Source organism: Lonchura striata, chromosome 1A, assembly GCF_050655825.1.
Source record: "Lonchura striata isolate lonStrDom1 chromosome 1A, ASM5065582v1, whole genome shotgun sequence".
NCBI lineage: Eukaryota > Metazoa > Chordata > Aves > Passeriformes > Estrildidae > Lonchura > Lonchura striata.
Genome location: NC_140741.1, coordinates 67,839,495 through 67,865,000, shown reverse-complemented (window position 1 = coordinate 67,865,000; position 25,506 = coordinate 67,839,495). Strand labels below are relative to the sequence as shown.

The 25,506-nt window shown below is 36.9% G+C and overlaps 1 protein-coding gene across 3 annotated transcripts in view; it reads left to right on the top strand.

Moving 5' to 3' along the window:
- Window positions 1-25,506, top strand: part of SEMA3A (semaphorin 3A) — a 276,486-nt gene that overhangs the window by 156,586 nt on the left and 94,394 nt on the right. For all 3 annotated transcript variants that reach the window (XM_085568255.1, XM_031506947.3, XM_085568254.1), the window contains 3 exons: window positions 3,631-3,788; window positions 6,292-6,354; window positions 22,720-22,839. In XM_085568255.1, the coding sequence (XP_085424381.1) occupies window positions 3,631-3,788; window positions 6,292-6,354; window positions 22,720-22,839 (341 nt within the window). The remainder of the gene's footprint in view (window positions 1-3,630; window positions 3,789-6,291; window positions 6,355-22,719; window positions 22,840-25,506) is intronic.

Sequence of the window (25,506 nt, the reverse complement as noted above, 5' to 3'; positions counted from 1 at the left end):
TTCACAGACAATGCTGGTTGTACAGTGGTTAGCTGTATAGGGCTCATTCATTCTTGTCCAAAGCTACAGGTGTGACTACAGCTGAGGATGTGTTAAAAGGAAATGAGAAAATTATCTCAGGGCAATTACTGAAGAAATTCTCTGGGAAATTACTGAAGAAACAGTGGAGCAATGTTACATCTGTGCAATAAAAATAACTGCACAGATCATAGAGGAAGTAGAAAAGGAAAAAGACTTTATGAATGGGCAGACATTACCTGTCTGCACAGAACATGTCTAGGCCAACATTTAATAATAAGAAAAAAAAAAGGAAAGTATTTAGGCTATGCTAGTAAACAATATTAATTTCATTGATTCATTGAATGCATTCTTCATTTCCTCTTCATTTCCTCTTGTCATTACAATGCAATCTTTGTTGTAAATCTTGGTTGATGTTATCACTGATCTAACCTTGCCAGCATGAGTGATGGACTCTCAGTAGAACTGATGGATGCCAGTGCCCTTCTGGGATTGAGCCCTGTCTTTGCTCTTTCTCTCAGCAATAGACACTCATTGGATACTGAAGACACTGGATAGTAAACACTTTAAAATTAATGAATTTGAGGAGGTGGAATACTTAATTTGTATTGATTGTGCAAATGCTATTGCTTTGCTCTTCAACACCCTGTTCCAGGGTGGCCTGTAAAGCCACATCCATCACTGAATGAATACGTATTAGTTATAATTAACAGCAGAGGAACTGCAAAAATTATTTAGGATTTCTCCTCCTACTTGTGATGTAGCTCAAACCTACCTAAATAAGTAGTGATTGAGAATCATCAACACATAAACGACATTTTTCTCCTCAGCCTATATTTTCGACCAGCTCCCTGACGGAGAAACCTGATGTCAACTGCTTTAAAATAGACTGCTTGGAGCATGTCTAGGGCTAATCTTTTGGGCAACAGATCCCAGAAATCCAGTTGTCATCTGAAAAAGTCAGTAATGTGACAATATGACACATACTGAATTGAAACCTAGAAGAAATGTCCCATTCTTAGAGAAGGAAATAGAATTTTGCTTTTAGTTAGACTTTGAATTGCATGTTCATGAAAAACCCGACAGTGTTTGGGTTGCATGCTCTGAAAGTCACAGAAAATTAAAATGAAAAAAAACCCCTATTATATAGTTCCCTACACAGCCACACCTGGTCCTTTTAAGTTTTACTGTGGAGACTTATGAACAGTGAAGATGATGATGTAATTTACTCTTGGCCATAATAAACCTTAGACTCTAATGCTATGATCTCACATTTTTCATGAATATTAGAAAGAAAAGAAAACATCAATCACCATCTGTAGATGTGAATATTTAGAACTCTGCATTAGCAAAATCATATCAGGCTTCTTTTAAGCCAAGTAGCGTGTGCCTAACTGATCTCATTTTAATTTTTATCAGTTTTACCTTTGTGTAACATTGACTTCAGCAGACATTTGTCTTTACGCTGCAGTCACAAAGGGCAGAATCATACATATACAAGTTCAAACCAACAAAGATGAAAAAATTACAAAGGTTTTTGACAGCTGTATTATAAGAAAAATGATCAGATACAGATGACAGCAGAGCATTTCTAGCCAAGAGAGAGTTTTAAGACAAGTTAAGCAATCAATCATCTACATCACTCACTATTCAGCGAGTCGACATTCAACATCTGAATCAGTCATTACAGAGTAAAGAGAATTAGTAAAGTCTCTTACAAAATGCAAATAAGTGAACTGGAGGACAATAGAGTCAAATTCTAGAACTTGGCAGGAAGCCATAAGAATTATTTTGACAAGACTGCTTGAGGTAATTTGATTGTTACATTTAAAAGAAAAATAATTTTTTAAAAGTGAGCTTCAGTCTTGAGCAGTACAATTTGTGATATAAATGTATAGTTATATTTAGTGACAAAAAGTGTAGAATAAGGAACAAAATATGGTGTCTGCTCTGATGCTTTGCTAAACTGCTACTTGAATTAGCTATTTTTGGTGATAGTGAGAGCTTTTCCAAATAAACACAAAGAATACTAAATGCTATCCCAAATGGTATGCAACTAACAGTGTTTGTCTTCTTTGAGTATGTTGCCTACTAATGTTTTTGCAGTTTCAACCTGCTTATCCACCTGGTGTAAGTGAACATCAAAAATAGGTTTAACATCTGCAGAGCTACAAAGCTGCAGGTGTTCTGTAAAATCATAAGTATCACTATAGCCTAGGTCCAAAAAATCCCCACCTAACATCTTCCTTTTTAATACAAAAGAACAAGTTAAAAAGAAGGAAAATGAGTTGAAAATTAGGCAGAAACTTCTAACAGTAGTTTCTCCCTGATTTCTATCATTATATGGGATGCTATCTTATACTCACTTCTCAGCTGGAATAAATGGTGGAAAATAGGAGTGGTCTTACTGAAAACTGAAAAGCCATAGAAGGTAGCTGCACTGATTCAAATGCCTGCATGTCCAGGTGATTCCTGGACATGCAGACATTTGTCATGTCGTCTGAGAGGAGTTACATGCATCTTTGGCTTGCACATGTGGCATAATTGATGCAGATATTACATACCTGAAGCTCAGGCCATGCCCTCCGGCCTTCAGCCCTTGGGATGTGATGTTTTCACTCCCTTTCTCATCTGTCTTCATGGCTCCATCAATGGAACTGCTCCTGCTCCTAAAGCTGGATGTTTTCCTTCTTAATTCACAAGCTCGGGGCTTGAACCATGTAGGATTTGTAGGAAAACTTTCTTATTATTATCCATGTAGGAAACTTTCTTATTGATGACTTACTAGTGAAGACATGCCTTAAAATGCTAGAGATGGTTTGGTTTTGGTCCTGATATTAATATAGATAGGCATAAAGAAAGTGCATTCTCATGAATATTTATACTATTATGGTCTGTATTAACTTATGGTAAAGTATTCTTCAGGAAAATGTATATGACTTTGTTAATGTTTGAATAGCTAAGATAATTCTGTGGATCCTTCTACTTAAAAAAATCCTGTCTATGGCAAATGCAAATCTCTGTGAGGGATACCAGAACTAGAAAATTACTCTTGAGTTTAAAGAGAAGGAAGCTTACTTTCTCTAGTTAAATTCTTGTTCCAAGCAGGGGAACAACATGCTGCCTGTGTGAGAAAGCTCAGAAGATAACACATTTAAGAATAGGTGCTACATGTTATTTTATCTCATCAGCTAGTCATTTTTATCCCTTTTCTCATGACTTATCTTTATGAAATGTTTTTTTCTGCTGGAAATAGATTTTGTGTTTAGATGTGGTTATCAGGCAGTTATCCCCAGGTTTATCTTTGCAAATACCTATTGATTGAATAAAATTGAACTTTGTCCAATAGTTGAGGAGCTACTTTACCACCTAAGTGCTCATACAGGTTTTTAATTGATTTCACTGTTGTTTCGACATCTTTGTAGAGCTGAATCTCACAAGATTCATGAATGTTTGTTCATACCAAATGTTCAGGGGCCCAGGTAAATAATGCTTTCACTTGTTTCTCCACCGTAAGTGCAAATTCCTAAAATGATATATTTACAAGTCAAAATAAAAGTCTCTCTTTCATTTGACCATATTAACAACAGAAATATTGCCTTTATCTTACAGAAATGTTGGAATCCAACAATGTAATCAATTTCAATGGACTAGCTAATAGCTCCAGTTACCACACTTTCCTCTTGGATGAGGAGCGTGGTCGGCTGTATGTTGGAGCAAAGGATCACATATTTTCTTTCAACCTGGTTAACATCAAGGAATATCAAAAGGTACGTTCATTCATGTTCTGTACAATGTTAATATATACTTTTAAGGTTAAAGACTCGTTATTGCTCAGACTATGTTGTGCACTGTTGGAATTAAATAGTGTTTGGATGTCAGGAGTACTGTTACGACAAAAATATTTGCTGACTCTGTGAAAAGAAATTTATAATGAGCCTGTGACCTTTGACTATATAATCTACAAGATTTTATTTTAAGACTACAAAAAAGAAGTAAATGATAAGTGAATAATCCAGCTATTTCCCAAACAAGACATACTTTCATGGCAACTGCTAAAAAAGCCAAGCATCTGTTATGACAGTTTAAACAGAAAGGCCTTACTGCTCTGTATTTGTCTGCAGATAAAAGAAGCTATTTAGGAGTCCAAGTGTTGATTTTTCTTCTTTAACTCAGCACTTGTAGGCACTCTGCTCTGCTGCTTTTGAACCAAAACAGTTCCAGTATTATTAAAGGAGGAACAAGTCCATTAAATATTGCTGTTCTTGATGGAGATTGTAATTTTCCAGTAAAAGTTGGTCACTAATTAAAAGCTGACAAGCAGTTTAGTGTCATTCTTTTATTGGAGTCCAAATAAATAATTAAATTTTCCTTTATTTTAGTAAGACAAAATGCCGAGAAGTTAAATAATGGGATGGAGGTTTCATTTGTTATATTAAGTATTTTGATGGCACATTTTAAAATCCAGAGAGTACCCTTTTATGAGAGATATATTGCTTCAATACCCAGGGATTATTTTTTTTTCTTAGTGTTCCTGACCTTTTGGCCGTTTGACTATTAGCTTCCTAAGATGATAGCAATAAATACCTTGTGTTTTCTGTTCAGAGGGAAGACAGCCTATTCATTTGTATTCTCTAAGGATAAGAGGATAAAAGGAAAACTGAGTATTTTCTTTTCTATTCTCTTTAGAGCAGCTATAAAGGAAACTAGCTATTTATTTGAATTCTCTGAGGGATCAATAGCTTAATGTGCAAAACATCTGGATTAATTAAAGGAAAGAAGGTGTTTCCATTGCAGAAAACAGCTCTGTAGAATGGGAGTGATTGTATTTTACATACTTACATATTCAGATACTTTTAGAACACTATTTGAATTTATATACAAATATTAATAGATTAAATAAAGAACCATCAGTAACATGGAAATGTATGTTAGCAAGAGACTTAGAGAATTTAGACTAGATTTAAGAATAGGCAAAAGGCTTTAAGAGTTTTATTATAGATAGGAGAGTCGTGTAAGACACTTCAATCAAAATTACAATGCAGCCAGTGCTGCACTTGAGCTCAAGCTCACTAGTTACTGCTTCTGCCATCTAAGAAAACTCCTCAGGTTTCTGTCTAAATGCTGATGGCAGCATCAAAACTCAAAAAGCCAAATTTTTGAATGTGCTAAAACCAGTTTGACTTAGCTGTTTTTTAAACCAAATTAGAGGAAAAGGTTTTACTGTGAAACTAAGGAGAAAGAACATCTGTCTTGAAATACACTGGTTTGAAAAATACTCAGATTTTTGCCCAAAACTTGAACTAAACTTGAACTGGTCCTTTTGGGATATCTGAGAAGTTTGGTTAATGTTTTTCAACCTAGTAAATTTAAATTTTCACATCTCTGCACATTTTAAGCTGAGAATAGCAACAGGAAGTTGTGGGAATCCTCTGAGACAGAGAATGTGCTCATAAAATTTTCAGCCTTATTTTATACACTTACAATGTTTGATTGCTGTTTGGATTTCATTAAGAAAATTTTGAATTTAAAAAATGTTGCAAACTCTATTTTCAAATATCATCTACAGCATCTCCTTTGACCCTTCAGTCATCTGCAGTCCATCTTTTTTTTTTTTTTTTTTTAATATTTTGCCTTTTGCTTTCTACTAACAAACTATATTGAACACCAAGACTGTAATCCAGACTTAAGGCCATTCATATTGCATTATCTGAGGCTCCCAAATGAATAGCCTGGCATTTTATGGGAAGATCATGTTTTATTCTATATGTAATTCCTAAAAGCTTTTCAAAGAAACATGAATAATTGACTGTGAGGGTCTCTGGATTTTCTCTGTATGAGGTGAGATCCATTTTCTCCTAAGCAAACACTACAGAAAACCTATATTTAGGATTAGTTGTGTTAGGGTGGCTCTATAGAAACAGCATAAACATTTATATTTTGATGGTGCAATGCTTGTCAAATACCATGGCTCCTTTTTCATTATTTAATTAACCAAACTAGCGAAATAGTGAACTATTAGATGCACTGGAGAAGCAATGATGCTGGGAATCTAATGTGAGATTGTATTTCCATTATGTGAGATGTAAAAGATTAAAAGAACACTCAGTCAATGGAGAGCCAACCCTCTTAGCATTAGGACTGGAGATTCTCAGCTGAAATTCACAATGCAGACGTCAAGATTGATAAAGGGACTCTGTAAGCATTTGGCCTGCAATTTGTGAATGCTGAAGCATGAAATAACACAATGTGATTTTTGTTTTGTGTCTTTAGATTGTTTGGCCTGTATCACATTCCCGAAGGGATGAGTGCAAGTGGGCTGGAAAAGATATTGTGGTAAGTACAAATCTTTTTTAGCATTTTTTTTTTCCTTTTATAAAACACTGTAAATATTTTATTATGTCCTACTGTGTTAATTCTTGAAGTATTTTTCCTACTCTGTAAGGTCACACATCAGATCATAACTTCACTCTTGAGTTTTCTCAATCCTCTTATATAGAAGAGTTATTATATTACCAAGGGTTTCAATTTATAAATGGAAATCATGCAGATGAAATAGAATTTATATACCAAAGAGAAAAGAATTTAGTAAGAGAGAAAAAAAATATCAGAATGAGAAGTATTAGCCCTTGAATACTCATCTCCTGATGAAAAGGTACATAATGTTTTGACCCATTTTTTGCCCTGCTCCAGGTCCCAGTTCTCAAGGGAGTTCCAAGAAATGCTTTCTCTTTGTAGCATCTCTCTGGAGCCAATGGGTTCCCCAGAGCCCTTTCCTGCATGGAGTTCATAGCAATATTGAGGTCAAGGTGGTGTAAACATTCTGATTCAGTTTTGATGCCTAGGAAAGATGCTGCTACACCAGGAATCATTTTCTGAACATTTTCCCTCATTCCTGTGTACATCGTATTCCCTGTATTTATGAGGTAAGAGAGACATAGCCAGTAGCCCCCAAATAGCAATCATTCCACACTGACAGTAACTGTCTTCTTTATAGGAGCAGTGTGGAAAATAGGGCTGAAGAAGGGGGGAAGACAGATAAAAAATACATGTATGCAAGAAGCCAAACAAATACTTGCATAGCAAAGCCAAATGGGAAATCATTGTGGTTGCCAAGGTATAAGTGAGAGTGGAACTTGGCCCCGTGTGTATATGCTATTGGCCTGATTTTCAGAGATGATTCTGTAAAATATTCATAATGCCAACCATATGCCTCTAGAGAGCTCCATTTGAATAATTTCCTAGGTCATAATAAAAATAGTCTCATCAGTCTTTACCTAGGCCATAGAGGACAGTTGTCTTCAAAAAATGCCATCTGGGAACAGTAGAGGTAGATTGGGTAAAAGTAAGAAATATGGGCTAAGCTAAATATGTGATGGGACAGCTGAAATGCCAGATACCCAGGCTATCTCATTACACAGAAATAATGCATTTAAATTAATCCGAGCTCATGTCCACAAATAATTTTCAGGAGTACTTTGCAAAGTGAAGCCTAGAATATCGAATATTCAAGGTTAAAAAAAGGGCCAGTGTTAAATATATGAGCAAATTAACTAACCTTCCTGCTTCATCTCATGTGAAGTATTATGATATTACATTAAGTAGATTTTTTTTTTTTAAGACCAGAGCAAAAACCTAGAAAACTAATAAAAGATTCAGTACCTAGCATAAAAGTTGTAGGTTTTTTTTTAAATAATTATTTTTAGAAATTCACCATAGTAAAAAAGAGTATGCTTTATACATTTCACTAAGTTAATTCTAATTCAGCTTAGTTGTTTAAAATTGTAGAGACACACATTCTGGAGTAAGCTGAGAGGTCCCCATCTGACTGTGGTGAGCTTGAGAGGACTGCTTATACTGTAACTTGTATTCACCTTGATTCTTTTGCTTCCTGTTATACTAGGACAGCTACTCCTGCTGATCATGAGTAGGTGAAGCCCACACCACTGTGCAGTGCAGTGTGTGACCCTGGCAGTAGACTTTGTAGGGTTAGATCCTATAAGGTTGTTTGGGATTATTTTGATTTTTTTTGTGGTTTTTTTTGGAGGGTTTTGGGGGTTTTTTTGGGGGGGTAATTTTATGGATCTCTACAGGAGTAGGTGAGAAATAAAATAAGCATGTAGGTGACTGTAAAGAGAGAATACATTTATTGATGTGATCAGAACATTATCTTTAAATATTTAGAGCTACCATGCCAAAAACCAGTGCATTACAAGCAACATATGTAATACAGCTTCTTTAACCCTAATTACGCATAATTTAAAAAAATTTATTTTTCCTCTCTTATTTATTTTTTAATGCCATTGTCAGTACCTTGGGAGTGTGAAATATAAAGACCATAAAAATAACTCAACAGACTTTCATTATATGGAACAGGAGAAAAAGACAACAAATAAAGTGACATATAAACCAGGCTTGCTATAATACTGCTTTCAGCATGCAACACTTCTAAGATATTATATACTCCTCACTTCTGATGGTTCAAAACTTTGTACATGACAGTCTATACTTCTGCATTGAGGTCTTTTTTTTTAAAAAAAAAAAACCTCCTTTTAATTATTGATCTCCAGGGTAAGTCGGTGCTGAAAATGCAGCCCCCACTAATGGGCCAGGTGCGCTGCAGCAGCTGCAGCACAAGCACAACCCCGGCCCTGCCCCACTGCTGACCTCAGCCATGACCTCGGAGATTTCCTCTCATAATTAGAAGAGGTAATTCAGCGTTGTTTTACTCCTTCAGAGGGATTCCTTATCCTGATGCTGTCAGTCATGCCCGTCTCAGCACAGCGGCTTCGTGCCTCAGGATGGTCCACGCGGGATTTGGGATGTGAGGAGAGCAGCCAGTGGGGCCTATTCCTGCTCTCCTGCTGCTCCTTTGTTACTTAGTCATTTTAATTTCTGTTTTTAAAGGACTTAGTATATATTCATTACTTAAGCTTTACTCACTGTTTAGGTAGATGAAACTTTTGAATCCATACTTTTACTTGTATGGATTTTTTTCCATACAAGTAAACTGGGAAGAGTTGCTGAAAGACTCCCCCCCAGCTATTCAATACTTACTTAAAGCAGAACTTCTCTGAAAAAGGTTAACTGCTAAAATATAGATTTTTTTTTCCAATAAAATTGTAATTACTGACCCATGTAAGTACTTTGTATTACAATATATTTCCATTTCCTCAGTATAGAGTATCACAAGCACCAAAGTAGCATTGTTCATGAAAAATTAAAGGCTATAAATAAAAAATAGGATATTTGCTTACGTAATTCAACTAAATGAGTAATTCTGTGAGGATTTCTTGCTATTCTGACTTCAGTGTCTTATTTGATCTATTCTGGTTTCTGTTAGTCCTGTGAATATTTCTTATGATTCCTGGCCAGACCTTAGTAATGATCAAAGAAGACGAAGTCTCTACAGAATAATTCTCAGCTTTTATACTAAACTTACAGAACAGTCATGTTGCTAGTCATATTCCTCACTAGTGAGCCTCAATATTTCATTTATAAATACAACAGTCACCTACAAATGCACATGGCAACCTCTGCATTAAATGTGGGATAAATAACAGGTAACTAACAGAAAAATAATAATAATAAAAAAAGTGGCTACAATTCCATTCTGACATTCCTGGGATATCATAAACCAGCAGAGCAGAGCTTGGTGGTTTGCAAAAATTATCAGAAACACTCGTTAGTTTTGCAGGTAGGCATAGAGCAAGGATACATTCCTGGCTGGAAACCTCATTTAGTCCTTAAACTGTTAATTTGTCATTGCTTTGAAAGTTTTGGGTGCTTTGGCTGTTTAGTTGATACATGTCTGCATTAGATTTGCACTGTAGCAGTAGTTCACAAAATACACAATTAATCAGAGAAATTCCTATTAAGGGGTACAATGGGTTTCTATGACCTGAAAGCTTAATAAATATGTTTTTGAAGGGCACCTTAGGATGTTACTTTCAAGTATGAGTTGACTATTCAATTTATTTAGCCACTTTTAAAGATTCCAGGTCAAATTACATTGTTGAAACCGTCCCTTCTGGCCTTGACATGTATAAATGTATAAAATTTCAGTAGGTGCTTTAATAAAGTCACATAGGACAAGCTGCACGATGACAGACACACACTTTGCACACTGTGAGATATCAGCTTCTCCCTGGATGTTTCTGGTGAGAAATCTACATTGATGTACAAACAGATACAAAGAGTACCAAGTACTTTTACCAGCAAGTTTCTACATCTGCTCTGTCACATGAACATAGAATTACTCCATCCAGGTCCAGAAAGAATTACACGTCTGTGTGCACAGCTGAAGTGTACCAGCCCATTTGCATGTGGGTAAGCACTGACTGTATTATAATAATAAAAGGAGATAGGCTATTTAATTGGAATTAAATTTTACCTAGTTATTATCTCTCACCTGATTCCAACTGAGCTTAATTTTTTATACTTAATAGTTCTCTTGACAGCAATTTGGAATCACTTTAGGTCAGAAACCTATTTCCAGTGACAAAGCAGCAAGGCTCTTTACACATATTTAATGCCATAGCCATTTTCTGTGCATGCTTCTTTGCATTCAAGTGTGGCTAACACTTGATTATTCAATTTATTGTTCATGCAAGTACAATCACATTACTGTAATGTAATTCTAATTTACCATCTCATTTGTTACAGTAGTATTTAAAGCCAAAATGTTCATATGTGATCTTAGTATGGTTTCTGTAAAGTTTTCCATCCCCTCCCTAAAATATAGGAAAGCAGAGGACTGATCTGTAGGTTTATGGATCCATCAGTATGCAATGATTTAATTTGGAAAGAAATAAAGAAAAATCAAAAGAACCCAGAAAGTAAAAAGTGACTCAACAAGTGTCCCTCAGCCATATCTGGTGATACTTTGGAAAAAACATAGCTGGCTATAATTGAACATGAGTCCCTTTAACTCATTTTATTACTGTTGTTGCCTTAGAGAAAACAGAAGAACATAGAGGCAGAAAGTAAAAGTAATTCTTTTCATCTGCTATTGTAAACAAAGATCTGAAGACGGAATCTGAAAATTAAATATACAATGCTGGCTGGATCTAGAAAGCATGTTTCTAAATTCATCTGACAGGCACAGTTTTTCCAGTCAAATTACCTCTGGCCCTTTGGGTGTGCCAAAGTTCATTCCTTTCTGTCAGGGTTCTTCCTTTGCAGGACATCTACAGCCAAATTTCCAGCTTTTCTCCCACCAACCTTCATTGCCATCCCTTTTTCCTTTCTGGCTTCTTGTCTCCAGCACAGCAGTAAAATTCTTTAGCAAAGCCTAAAGACCCAGAATGCCCATCCAGCCTGGGGAAAAGAGAAAGGTGAATGTCTCCTGGGATGAGGGGAAAAAAAACCAAAAAAAAACCAATTGGTCTCAAATGAGTTTGGGGACAGAATTTATTCTCAGTATAACCTACTAGAAGAAGAAAAGTGTTTTCTGTGACGTGTAAGATAAATAGTGCTGGATCATATTCCTTTGTGCTCTCAGCTGTCCCAGTTAGTGTGCTGGGTTTTTCAGCTTGAGGGCTGCTCACCCCTTCTTCTTGTCTGTGTTCATTACATGGACACAATTTCCTAGCAAAGCATTCCTTACTCTTTGGGAGATGAGAGAGTGAGACATTTGTAAGCAGTGTGCAGCTGTAATACTGCTGCTTTGGAAAACTGCTGTGCATAGACTACAGACAAAAGAAAAAGGGGGGAAAAAACCTCAAAACCTACAACCACTTCACTCAGAGGTGAACTGGGCTTAGTAAGAAAGGAATTAAGGACATTGGAATCTTTCAAAGTCCCGTGGAGCTCTCAAACAGACCTGTTTCCCCCCAGGAGCTTCTGATTGTGCCAGCTCCAGTTCTTGGATGGACCCCCACAACGCACTAGCATAAAGCCTTATTTATGGTGTATTTCAGATGTTGATCCTACAGCTTGTGTTCATTATGCATTTGCATATATTTCTTTCTATGAACTGACCAAGGAAAATCAGTTACTGTAAGGTAATAACTTATGTCCTTATACAGAGGAAGAATTAAGTTGGCAGTTGTTCATGTGTTCATATTTTACCCATTTATGTATCATGGGAAGTAAATTAAGTCTTTCAGTTAGGGGGAAAAATTGATATAGATCAAGGGGAAAGCTAATTTTCCAATTTTGGGCTTATTTTTCTGTTATAGGTGTGACTATAGAAATTTGCTTCTGAAGGAAATTTAATATTCAGCAGATTTAATGCAGTCATGTGGAAATGTTTTCTTTAGAATACAGAGTCAGAGTTAGAAAAGGGCAAGTAAAAGAGGAATGAAGGAAAAAAAATTCTTTCCAAAGTTATGGGGTTTAATTTTCTATCAATGTGTGTTCCTCATGAGCCCTCATTTGGCCTTGGCAAAGTCTGAGAATTATTTATGGCTGAGTTTCCAGCTATTGCTATTTCAAAATGTTGTTGGGTAATTCCATGTTATGATTTACTGCACCCCAAGATGGACAGAGTAAATTTATTCTCCATACGATTCTTTCTAGAAAAACACATTAACTGGATGACTGGTAGAAATGATAGATATGTTTAGTCCCTGTTTTGTTTCAGGACTTCAGTCTGAAGCTCATGAAGTTAAAGAAAAGCCTTTTCTTTGGTGCCAGTCACATTTTTATTTTCTTAAATTTGTTTCACATTATGTCTATTTTCTTTTTTATTATCTATTGTTTCAATAAAAGTTAATTTTAAAATTAAGGATAGGTCTGCTCTGAAAGATAACATATCACAGTTCCTCTATACTCAAGACGTGGTCACTATAGGAACTATTAATTTAGGCCACAACTTAATTTTCTGTAGTTCTCTTGCTTACATATACCAAAAATAGGTCTACTAAATTTCTCCCTGCTGCACACAAGTTAAAATATTATCTTTTTTTCTTCTGTAGTAACTCAGAGAACTAAAGGGAAAATTCTTTAAATAACCTAGGCAATAATATGTTATTTTTTCTTCTTACTTTTTTTTTTTTTTTAATTCTTCTTCTGACTGAATGGTAGAATCTCTGTTGTTTTAAATATTCTAATAATATCTTATTCCCTTAGATAATTCCTTTCGGATTAACATTTTCCAAAGCCTTTAGGTTACTATACATGCATCATAAATATATATTTAGACAGAGAAACAAAATCCAGCCAACAAAAAGATGACAAAAAACCCACCAAAACCATTCAACAAATTCACATTTCACTCGAATACCAAGTTTTTACTGAGTGGGAATTTTAAACTTCTGTCATTTAAGGTTTCTCTGGTTTAGCATCTCTCTGTGGCGTCAAAGCAGTTTAATATCCCCACAGAAATTTCCAGCTTCCCACAGTGAGACATGTGTAAACTCCTAGAGTAGCTTACACAGTGTATTTATTTACAGTCATACACACTGCTCAGCAACTGCCTCTTTTGCCTCATTTCAACACTTCATGGCTTTACCTTCACTTTCAGCACACAATTTTGGAGTGTGCTTATCTGAGGTGGCTGTGAGTGGAAGTCATTAGAGGATATGTCTATACTGTGCTGAAAAAAAGGCAAGCTGACTGATCTGGATCCTTCATATCTTATGTGCCTGTAACAGGCTTGGCAACCTGTTTGTCTGAAATACTCCACCCAATTAGCAGGTGTTGATCCAATTCGGAAAGGAGGGGTGTAATCTGATTTCTCCAGGAGACAGGTGATTACTCCACCCAGATGGAAGAGATAGATGAGAGAGACTCCTTAGATTCTAGGCTGTGGTTGCAATTTAAATTGCTGCTGGGCTTGCTGAGACTGCGTGAGCTGAAATCCAACTTTAGTGTTCATTTCTTTGCTAATAAAGCTGTGCTGATATTATGGGTCAAGTTTACTCCATAGAACAAAAGAGATTTTTAAAAGTTATGGTCAGAAAAGAACTGGCTTCTGCTTGACCTCAAAGCTTCCCAGTATTTTGAGTTATTTCTAAAATACTCTTCTGTTCCTTAAATTAATTTATTCTGTTCTGTAGGAAGTGCAAATTGCTGAAAAACTTAACAATTCAAAACAGAGAAAGCTTGCTAGAACTCATGGAAAGGTTTCATATACAACAGTCATCCTATGCCTGCAAAACCCAAAAACCCACTTGTTTGTTGGACTGCATCCACAGAAGACCTTGGTTTGTCTTGTTAACTATGCATTAACCAGATGTAAAACAAAATATGACATAGTCATTAAATCAGGAATTTTGTGCTGAAGCCTTTTCTTGGCATCCCTCTAGCTGTTCACAGGTCTGGAAAATTTATTATATACATCTTCTAAATGAAAATTTCAGGGCTTGATACATGTCTTGTAGTTTGAACATACTGAATGCAGAAAAAGTTGTAAAAATTTTGCTTTGGAAGATCACTGGGTCAAATGGTTAGTGCTAATGACAAAGGTTTAGAGGTCTGATGTGTCAGGGGAGGCATCTACAAAGCATGGCTTCTAATGGCTTCTGGATTAAGATTGTTTTCAGGATAGACCCTAGGGAATATCCCACCCAGCTCAGCTACCTCCATGCTTAGCCTTACTGGTAAACCCTGGGCCAAATTATCAAATACCAGTGGTGACGCAGATTTGCAGGTGGGTAGGTAGAGAGGCAGGGAGACATTTTGTGTTTGCCCTCACTAACACAAAAGCAGAACCAGAGAAGCTTTCCATCTGCTGTGCAAGTGTACTGACAGCACAACTGTTTGCTAATATGGCTTGCAGTTTTCTGGAAATATTCCTTCTGGCTTGAAGGAATCAGGATATATCTGCCTATTTTTTCTTTCTTTCTTTTTTTTTTCTTTTTCTTTTTTTTTTTTTGGCTGGCTTTTTTTAATCATCTGCTTTTTTCTCTTTTCTTGCCTTGATGCTTTAATGGTTTAAATTCATGCAGACATCCTGCAACTTGAGTGAATTAAACACTTTAATATTCTCAAGAACTCTTGTCATATCAAAAAATCAGATAACACACATAACTTATTTGGAAAGATAACTGGAAGCACAGTATATATCTGTACACAGTGTACATCTGAAATACACAACCAAAAATGTCTTATCAGCCCTCATCAGTCTGAAGTTTCTCAGGACATATCTTGTCAGCAGAGGAAAATTTAGGTATGAAACTAATCAATGGTTCCTGTGCAATGCTGGCAGCAATTGCCGTGCCTAAGAGTAGAGTCATTTATGACATCTCCAAAGGAGTCAGATCCCCCAAGTCACAATACCATATAAAGACCTGTAGATTACTGCCCTGCGTAAGGGCCACTGAATCTGGGGATCTCTCAGCTTTGAAAAATTAGGTGAAATCTTGGTTTCTATTGGATTTGTGTGTGTGTGTGTGTGTGAGAGAGATGAAATGCGTGCTGCTTGTAAGGCTATGAAAATTGAGTGATGTAGCTACCAAGAGTAAGTTAATAGAGACCCCTTTCTGTAACACAGACCCCAATACTTCAACAGCTCAACTTGCTTTACTCAGCACTGCAGACTGGCTTTTTCAGAGGGTAGGACTATAAAACATTGATCTTGCTAATTGCAAGGAACAATAATGACAAAAAGGGGATGTAAATGATGTTATTGATCCCAGCTGCGAAGGGTACACAATCATAAATTACATTTTCAGACGTTTTCATGCCAGCTGTCCTCCCCCACTCTAAAATCATGCACCTGCCTATACAGGTTCAGCTGGAAGGTTATCTCATAGAGTACAGGTGCCAGGCAGGATTTCCCCACCCATCAGGGCCTGTACACAGCTCCCAGTGCTTGGGGACTTTCCTGTTCCTGCCAGCATTAACGCAATAGCTTTGCAGCACTGTTGCCAACCAGCTTACTCCAATAAAATAAAATTTTAAAAGACCATTTCATTTTAACAGGACTCAAATAATTTGCTTTGCTCACTGCTTATTCTGGACCTGTTTAAGCCAACTGTCTACTTGGACCAGTATTTTTCCAAATGTTACTGTAATAAAAAAAGGGACACAGCAATAATTTTAAAATAATGTTATCACATTTTACAAAATCTTTCACCCAAACAAGAGGAGCTGTGAAAGCACACTTGGTGCAGAGCTCACCCTGAGGAGTTTTCCTCACCCATGCTTACTGACATGTTGAAGTCTTTCCCAGGTCTAGCTGAGAATCCATCATCTGTGTACATGGCAATCACACATATATTTATTGCACTAACACTTGGGAAATATTTTCCCTGAAACAATGCTGCTCCATGCTGAAAAAGATATCTGCCAGTACTGACTGGAGTGATGGCAGTCAGCAGTAGCCCACCAGCAAAAGAGAGAAATTAAAAAGCTCCCTGATAAGTCCAGAATATCTTTCAGCAGTGTGATAAATTTGAATGACAGCAGTAATATCGGGGATTACTTATTCTCCGTTGATATCCCTGACCTCATCACTTGAAAATTCAACTAATGGGACAGAAGAAGGAAGAAAAAGAGTAAACATAATAATTAACCTCATGCATGGGACTTTATATGAAAGCTGTCCATCCATTTTAAGACAAAACACATATTTATTTTGCTTGTCCAGCTGTTAGATGATAGTTCTAAATCCTCTTGTCCATCCAGTTCAGACAAAATTTTATGATATTTTAATCACTTGGTTATGTGGGAAGACTGATATAAAGGAAGAATGTATTACTGGGTCTGATGCTTATCTGGATTAAATCAGCAGAAAACTGTTGAAGCTAATGATCCCGTAAAGGATCATTTAGCCTTCTACTTATTGCCCTGCATAATCTGGCCATTTGCATTTGCTGCAATATCTGAGAAGCAGTATGGGCATCACTATTGGTTTAAAAAAATGAAACATCTTTCTTAAAATAAGGAGAAAAATCTGGATATTAGTTAGTCACAGGGACTTATCCTTCAACTTAAAAAGATGTCATTAAAAACTCTTTGCTGCATTAGTAATCCAGATCGAAGGACGTAACTTCCAGGCTTCTGGAGAAGAGATAATTACTGGAAACTCATAAAATCCACCTAAATTCTGTTTTAATTTTCATACGCAGAGCAGATGTTTTGACAGATGGATGGACTTTATTTTTGTAACTGTCCGGGAAAAGTCTGCATAACACAGCCTAATCAGTGTTACATATCTTGACTGTTTGTTTTTCAATCTTTCTACATTTGGCTCTTATTCTTTTGGTTGCAGACATTTTCTTTCTAATTTATTTTTTCAGGCTAATCTCTCTCTGCATAAGCCCTTCTATCAACTTGATGTATAAATATTAGAAAACTCTTAAAAAATAAATCTGTGTGTTTGGTTTGTAAGTCAGATACATTGATCTTCATATAGTGGGTACCTTTCTGGAAAACTTAATTAACACTTTATCTCCTCTTCAAGACAGGCCCTCTGCCCTTGTAGCTGCTACAGAATTTGGAATTAAAATTTTGAGGTAACATACTTGTCCAGACATACTGGACCTCTTTGACTTTAATTCACACTCTGAATGTAAGTGACAGTCTAATAATTTCTTAACTTCTTTTACACGTAGGACTTTAACACAGGAGAATTTGCAGCTGAAGTAGTACTGTGGCTGCATTACCATAGTATGATGCAAACTCTTTTAACCACTTTCATTTCAATAGATCCATCAACATGGAACTGAGGATCTGAACCCCAAAGCCTCCTCAGTCTGGTCTGGAGGAAGTGTAAAAATATTTATGTTAACTGAAGTTCAAACCTTTTTCTCACTCAAGAATGCCCAGTGAACTTCTGGGGCAGGTTCCCTCAGGTGGCCAAATGTACCTTTAAATCCCAGATGCAAGGCAGAATGACTTCAGGGGTATACCCTGGTGCACTTATGCACCAAACTAACTCCAGGAAACTGTGGGAGCTGCTTGGGCTTTGGTGAAGTTTATGGTCCACAGCCCTTCAAACAAAGAAACAAACTGCATTGTGCTTGAGGTTTGTGGTGACTGCTTCAGCTACTGCACATCACCATTTCTTTGGCCATCCTTTGTAGGTTATTGGCAATCACAACTATTTGCAGACACATATCCAGCAGATCCAGTCCTATACACAAAAAAGTAGCTATCTAAAGAAGTTCTCTGCATCAGAAAAGAAAGAGGAAGAGCTTGCAGGCTGCACTAGAAGTTCTCAGATGTGATTTAGGGATTTAGTTTCCTGGATTTTAAGATAGCAGCACTTCTGTACAAGGCCAAAGGAAAAACCTACAGCTCTTGTGGAAACCTTAGAGCATTTATTGAAATATAAATGAAGATTAATCCTCTCTAGGGGTAGGTAGATAAATAAATGGGTATTTTTGAGGACTGCAGTAACTCCCACATGATGTACCTAATTTTCCCTTTGAATATCTACTTCAAACATTCTATGCCATATGTGAGCACTCGTGCTTTCTGCTCCGTGTATGTATATATAAACTCAAGCTTTAGGGCATAAACCACTGTTTAGCTTCATATAGACAAGAAAGGTTTCCTAATATTAAGCTACTCACTATAATGAAAAAGCCTATTAGGAGCAAGAATTTATAATGATTCCCTCTGATGATCCCAGTGCTCCTCTTCTTTAACATTTACTTTTATAACTAATCCAAGTAATACTTTCCTGCCTACAGAGAACTTTTCAAACCTTGCATTAACTTTTATTCACGTTATTAGGCTAAAAGTATTTAAACTCCCACAACACCCTTGTCTTGGGTTTAGAAAAAAACATATTTCCACATGGAAAAGAATTTTTTAAAGTCTGATTTTCTTTCTTCATCTGTTTTACTTGACAAAGAACAATATCCAAAGGATTTTGATATGTCCAGAATATATTGCCTTTGAACAACATTCCTTTCTTGGGGTAAATAAAAATGGATACAAAAGCACTGGGACTCACACACAGGCACTGTGTTGAACTTCCCTGAGAATTTGTTCCTTACAACTTCTGCATCTGGGTTACCTCCTCTTCCTCTGGTGGGTGCTTTCTCCTGTCTGCTGTATTTTGTGAGACACTACATGCCTTTTGTTGCCTTTGTCACCCTTCCAGTGCCTTACACTCTGCAGTCATGCAGTGAAATGCCTCGTCCTGCTGGCACAGACCTCCACACCAACAATACAGCACTAGCCTGGGGGTCTGGCAGGGGGAGATGCTGATGCCAAGTGGGGCAAGCTCAGCTGGAGACACCCAAGTCATTCCAGGCCTCCAGCCAAGGGGGCTGGGGAGCTGCTTTGTAGTTGAGTTGACGTAGCCGCCAGTGTCGGGACCAGCAGAGCTGCCGGCCAGGTTTCACAAGCTGTGGTGCCTGAATGCCACTGAAGCAGTTGCCCTGTGAGAGCAGGAATGGGGAGACAGGCACCCAAGCCTACATGGTGGGAGACCCAAATTGCATTCAGTGCACACACACTTTCCCTGGTGCCTTCTTTGTCATACCCATGTGCTGAGATTTAGAGTCGCTGCAAATCATTCAAATCTGTTGAAATTGGTCTATTACAGATCTGTGGGAAGCTTTTTTGTCCCAGTCACATAAACCAGGAAGACCCAATATTCACCAAAGCAAACTCTTGCTAAGTTCAGAATATCAAAGGACCAGACACGACATTTCCACACATAATGGTGTACCTGTGCAGCTGTGCTTGAACACAGTTAGACAAAGGAAGGAGTCTGAGATGGAAATCAATGTGCCTGTTGCTATTGTTCCAGGGAGAATAGCACCGTATCCCAGGCAGGGCAGAAACTTCACTTTGAACTTCCTGAGTTGACAAGGGCTTAAATCAGAACTGTAACTTTACTTTGATGTCATTTATTGTAGTTTAATACCCCTCTTTATTTATTTTTTTACTACCATGTAAAATATATAAAGAAACCTAATCTGCTAGAGAGGTGTATGAGAATTTACTGAATAGACCTTAATGGTTCCTTTATGCAGCTATAAAACAGAGGGGAGCTGTAAGAGCAGTCTGAACTGGACTAGGAACGTTAAATGTTATATAAATTGATTCATCATAGTCAAAGGTTTATTGCTGTAGGTATTTATCTTCCCCATTGTTTAACTAGGTTGTGCATTTCTCAGACATCTAAGGTAGAAAACACCCTGTACAAGGAATTAGGTGAGCTTGAAAAGAAGGATGAATAAGATAAATCTGCCTTTGGAAATACATTGTAAATTTGAAGTCACTTGACTGATATTTACTCATTTGCACTACTATCAATCCTGAACACTGGATGTTCAAACATGGCTATGATAGGGTTAACCCACCTTCTCCCACAGGCTGATCTGGACTAATTCAGTGAAGGTGGTGATAGAACTTTTCTTAATTTCATCCGCAGAAATCAAAGAAGATTCCTGCCCGTAATCTAAGTAGGGTTTTTCCATCCCACCTTTATGGCATTAGCTATCTAATACCTTCTTGCTGTATGTTATAGATAAGCTGAACGGCCTCAGTGGGTTGGAGGATGGTGTTAATAACACCAAGGCTGTGTGTTCAGGCCCCATGTGGGCCATTCACTGAGGGGCTGGACTTGATGATCCTTGTGGGTCCCTTCCAACTCAGAATATTCTGTGATTATGTGATTCTGAGTGCATATACAGTCACAGGTGGTGTGTTGCTGTAAATCAGAATAATTCCTCTGAAATCAGCACAATTTACTCATACTGGCTCTAGGTCCTGCCCAGCTACTCACAGCATTTTGTCTGTGGCCACCATCCTCTAACACTTCATGTTCTTCAGGTAGACAATTTTAAAAACTTTAGTAAAGGGTAGTAGTAGATCATAATATCATGATACATTAGACTTAAGGCAAAGCACTGTCTTAGAGAAAAAGTGTTGTGTTTATATCAGGCCAGATACAACTCTTAAGTGAGAAATTTCTGATTTATTTAATAATGCACGCACATCATTGCTCAGTTTTAAATTATATGGAGTCAAAGTCAGATGCTCCATCTGAAACACAGAATGTCAGAATTCAAGAAAGGATTGATTTCAATTTTGTTAATGTTACATGAATTTGGGGTATTTGCCCATTTTACTCTTGTAGACATTGAATTTTTAATACACTTTCCTGGGTTCTCCATATTTCTTTTACTTAAAGCAGCAAAGAACAAGAGCATTAATAAAAATATAGAAACATTTTTTATTATGGATGCCCAGTATTTGCTTAGTACTTTATATGACAGTGGAAAGCAGTCTGTGGATAAACATAAATATAATAAATGTATGCTCATGCTCATACTTGTGTGTGGGAAGAATAAGAATGGACCAGAAATTGTGTGCTTTCATTAAGACAGGTCAGAATGGAAAGAATTAAGAGTAACATCAATTTCTATTTCTTTCAATTTCCTGTTGGATTACCTTAATTATCTCTTATGTTTTCTCTTCCATCTCTGTTGAAAAGATATCAGCAATAAGTCAGGACTGCAGTAAGATCCTGGATGCTTTTCTTTGGGTGCTCTTTTTAATACATCGCCATTGTCTGTTATGCAAATATACAATAAAATTGTAAGAGCAATGTCATTCCAGCACAGTCCTTTGTGTGAGGCAGGGAATCAGTGTTTCATCTGTGTAAGTTCACTGCTTTTCCCTGTGGAGGCCTAAGGCATGCCTCAAACTGTACATGCATTTTCCTGGCAGAGCCTTTATTTTGTGTTTGGGGGTATCTGGTTTGATTAGGAAGTGAGTTACAGAGAGGGGGGATGTCAGTCAAGGAGATTTCTGTGGATGCTGTAGCTCAGGTGGTGTTTCCACCCTCATCCCCTTGGAAGGGTAGAGCTGAGCATTGTATCAAAAGTCATCAAATACACAGAGAAAAATTTTCCTCATCTTAAACACAGACTTTACTGGAAATACTTAATTTCAGTCTTCTTATTTTCCTTTTGTTTGAAGTCCATTTTTTCAATTGTTTCAGTAGACAAACTTGCAGGCATTGACATATTTCTTTTCTTTATTAGACCTGATTGAAATAAAAATATTAAATAAATGGAAAAAGTTGTCATCTTGACTATCCATTTTAATAACATCAGGTATTAGTAATGACAGTTTTGTTAACAGGTAATAGGTAATGTTTGTACTAGGGACTGTTAGTGTTACTATTAAGCTTTTATTTGCTGAGAACTAAAATAACTCATAAAGGATAATTAGGAAGAAAACATAAAGTCCAAGTCTTGAAAAGCTTTTATTCTAGGGGCTGTCAATGACTGTATGGGAGTTTAACATATGTATTCATATGTGTAAGACTGGCCCATAGATACAGGCAGTGGGGGTGGGGCAGCATTCATATGATTGTTAAAAATGCTGTATCAATGACTTAGTTTTCATCAACTCCTTCCATCTGGCTCATTTTTCTTCTAATTGTTACTTAATTGAATACAAGCAAGCAGTTGGTCCATTTTTCTTCATTATTTCATTCTGACACATTTCTATAAATGGGTTTTGTCTTACAAACACAGCAATAGCATAAATTACAAAGATGAAGCATGTCTGAAACAAAAACTAGGGTTTTTTTTTTCTGTAATCTTTTCTTTGGGGTTGGATGCTTTATTAAATAGCAACCAAAGATATTAAAATGAGAAATTAAATCAGGCTATTTATTAAAAGCTTAGCAGTAAACAATCCTATGAACAGCATGAAATGATAAGACTTTACAAATCTGTTCATTCAGCCATGTATCTCTAACACGGAAGAGCTCCCATTAGTCAGAATCACTGAATTAACTCTATGAATTTTTTTTTTTTCTCCTTTTCTTTGCAGAGAGAATGTGCTAATTTTATCAAGGTGCTTAAGGCTTACAACCAAACCCACCTGTACGCTTGTGGAACAGGGGCTTTTCATCCAGTCTGCACCTATATTGAAGTTGGAAGCCATCCTGAGGTAAACTATCTTAAAACAATATTTTTCTTTTTCCTCTTTTTAATCTTTATTGGTGTTTAGCCATGATCTCTTCCTGCCAAAATGCATTCTCACTAGTTTCTGTGGTTGGGAAGCAGATCTGGTAAGACCTGCTCCAGAATCAGGTGCTGATTTGCTGATTGATAAATCACAGCAGTATATCTAACTTATCTCCCCTGCACAGCATCTCTTCCTCTAGGGGCTTAAATAAGTATAAGTAAGCCCATTCTACCTGGCTCATGAAGTTAGAAAGCACTATTTTTTTCTAATTGAGACAAATATTGGGTATAAGAGGCACTGTGTTTATTCAGGGGCCACCACTGTTTTTAGTTTCTTCCCAGTCAGTACAGTCTGACACCACTTTCTCCCAGCTGAGAATTAAAATAGTGTCACACCTTCATAAATCCCCCTTCTCAGCTTTGTCCTAACATACTAGCAGTTTTTCATTTGTCACTTAGGTTTTGTTTCCTTAGTATTTTTGAAAAATAAATCACTCTCTTTTTGCCCATTTCTTTAATCTCTTGCTGATTTTTGCTTAGTATTGCAGAATTCTTGCAGTAGCTCTTGTACTATTTTGTCAGTGATCATCATAACCAAATAGATGAGCAGAATCTTCCCTGGTAAAATGCAGAATCACTCAAAGGAAGTCATGGGACTCAGTTGGTTTTGCTGGCTGAAGATTTGACTAGAACGTCTCTGTGCCCCCCTTCAATACTTTTTCTCTCCAGAGCAGGCTATCTCTTATTTTTCTGTTAAGTATGTAATATAAATTAGTCTCCTTTACTATGTTTTCTGCCTGCCTTACATGAGTATTGCTCAATGGACTGTTTCAGTTTAGCAGTTCAGACTCCTGATGTGCTTTCAGCATTTATGGATATGTTTTACTAGTGAATTCATAATTGTGTTACTTGTAGCTTCTGTGATCTTCAAAAAACCAGCTCTTTCAAGTTACCTTATGCTTTTGCAATTCAGGTTTGCAGATTTCCTTGAAAATAAAGACATCATTGTTGAATGAATGATGACTATTTCTTCTCATAGAAAAATTAACAGAGCCTTTGAGTGTTGACTTCATAGTCTGGGAACTATTTTTCCCTGTGAAAATGTCTTTTGATATTTGAAACATAAATCTTTAAAATGCCTTAAGAACAAGGTTTTGAAGGGATAAGGGAGCTGCAGAGCAGAAAGGGTTTTGTTCATATTCTTTAATGCTTTATTACAATGCATTCTTGGCAATTAGTGATTGTCTCTTGACCACACACAGTATGTCATTGCTTACTGCATTAAACAGATTCTCTGCTTCCTGAGATCCATTTGGGAATTGGTAGACATATTAATTAACTCTAGTTCCGTAAGATGTGTGTCAATCAATCCTTGGCTATCTGCCAAGGGAATCTATCTGCACAGAGATAGCTCGTATGAGGTCATTTACTTCTACATTTGGCTGGTTTATTGCTGTACCATAAAACTAACACACACTATATCAAGGATTTATAGAAAGGATGATCAGAGATGAGAGGCCAGATCTAACCTTGGTTTAACATTCTGAGTTTTTAAAGTCTTGACTCAGTGATTTGTTTGGCCCTGGAGTGAAAGAGGAGTCTTATTTTAGCTTCTTTTTAGCAGTCCCTAACTATAAACAAAATCTAAATTTTTGGGGGTGTTTTTTAGTTTGGGTTTTTTTCTTTTTCATGTATGCAGTAAATTTGTAAGTCTTCTTTATTCTGAATCATTCTCATGACCCTTGATTTAATCTTTGAAAATGAGGGAAAACAGGAGTGTGTTTATCTGAATTGCCTCAGATACCATTGGCTTTTGTTTTATTTTTCATACTTAAAATCATCTTTACCTGCCCTTCCAGTGGCACAAGTTTCTGTGTCCTCTGAATAGTTGTGCAGGAGAGTTTACTGCTTTCTCAGGTCAGGTCTGCCCATGTAGAGAGAAAGTGAGGCAGGCAGGATGCAGTGTACCCACCTCTTCTTGGGCTTTGAAAAATCCAACAGTCAGCCTGGGTTCTGTCCCTTGAAAGGGTGAAAATCAAATAAATAAATTAATTTATTAGATCTGCAGGGAAAAATAATTTGTCCTTTCTCTCAGCTATAGCCTTCTCCTACCTAGCCAGGAATTTCAAATGTGCTTCTGTGGGAGACGAGGAAGAGGAGGGTGCTTGATTGACAGCAGCTATTAGAGACAGCATGAACGAGGGGGATACAATCTTAACCCCTGCACCCCTGCACACTGCATCTGTGAGAGCCAGATGGTTTATGTTCTGTGTCAGACAGCAGCACTGGACGTGTCAAAGGGCCATTGCTTCCGTATCATGTAGAGTTTATACCTCCCTAGCATACTAAAGAAGGTAATAGTATAAGCAGAGACAAGCAGTTGATTCTGAGTTAAAAATTGCCATCTAAAATACTTCCTGAAGATTTCTTTTCTGCCACAACACTTGTGGAAAATTGACTGATTTCACCATCTGCTTTTTTATTTTTCAAGCACTTAAAAAGGTAAATGTGAACTGGTTAGGGGAATATGCTCTCTCATATGACTGCTTGTTTATCTGAGCTCTGAATGTAACCCACCTGCCTGAATCCAAAGAAGAGGAAATCAGTGTGTGCCAAACTAGAGAGGGTGGAGGAGTGAAATTTAAAGAAA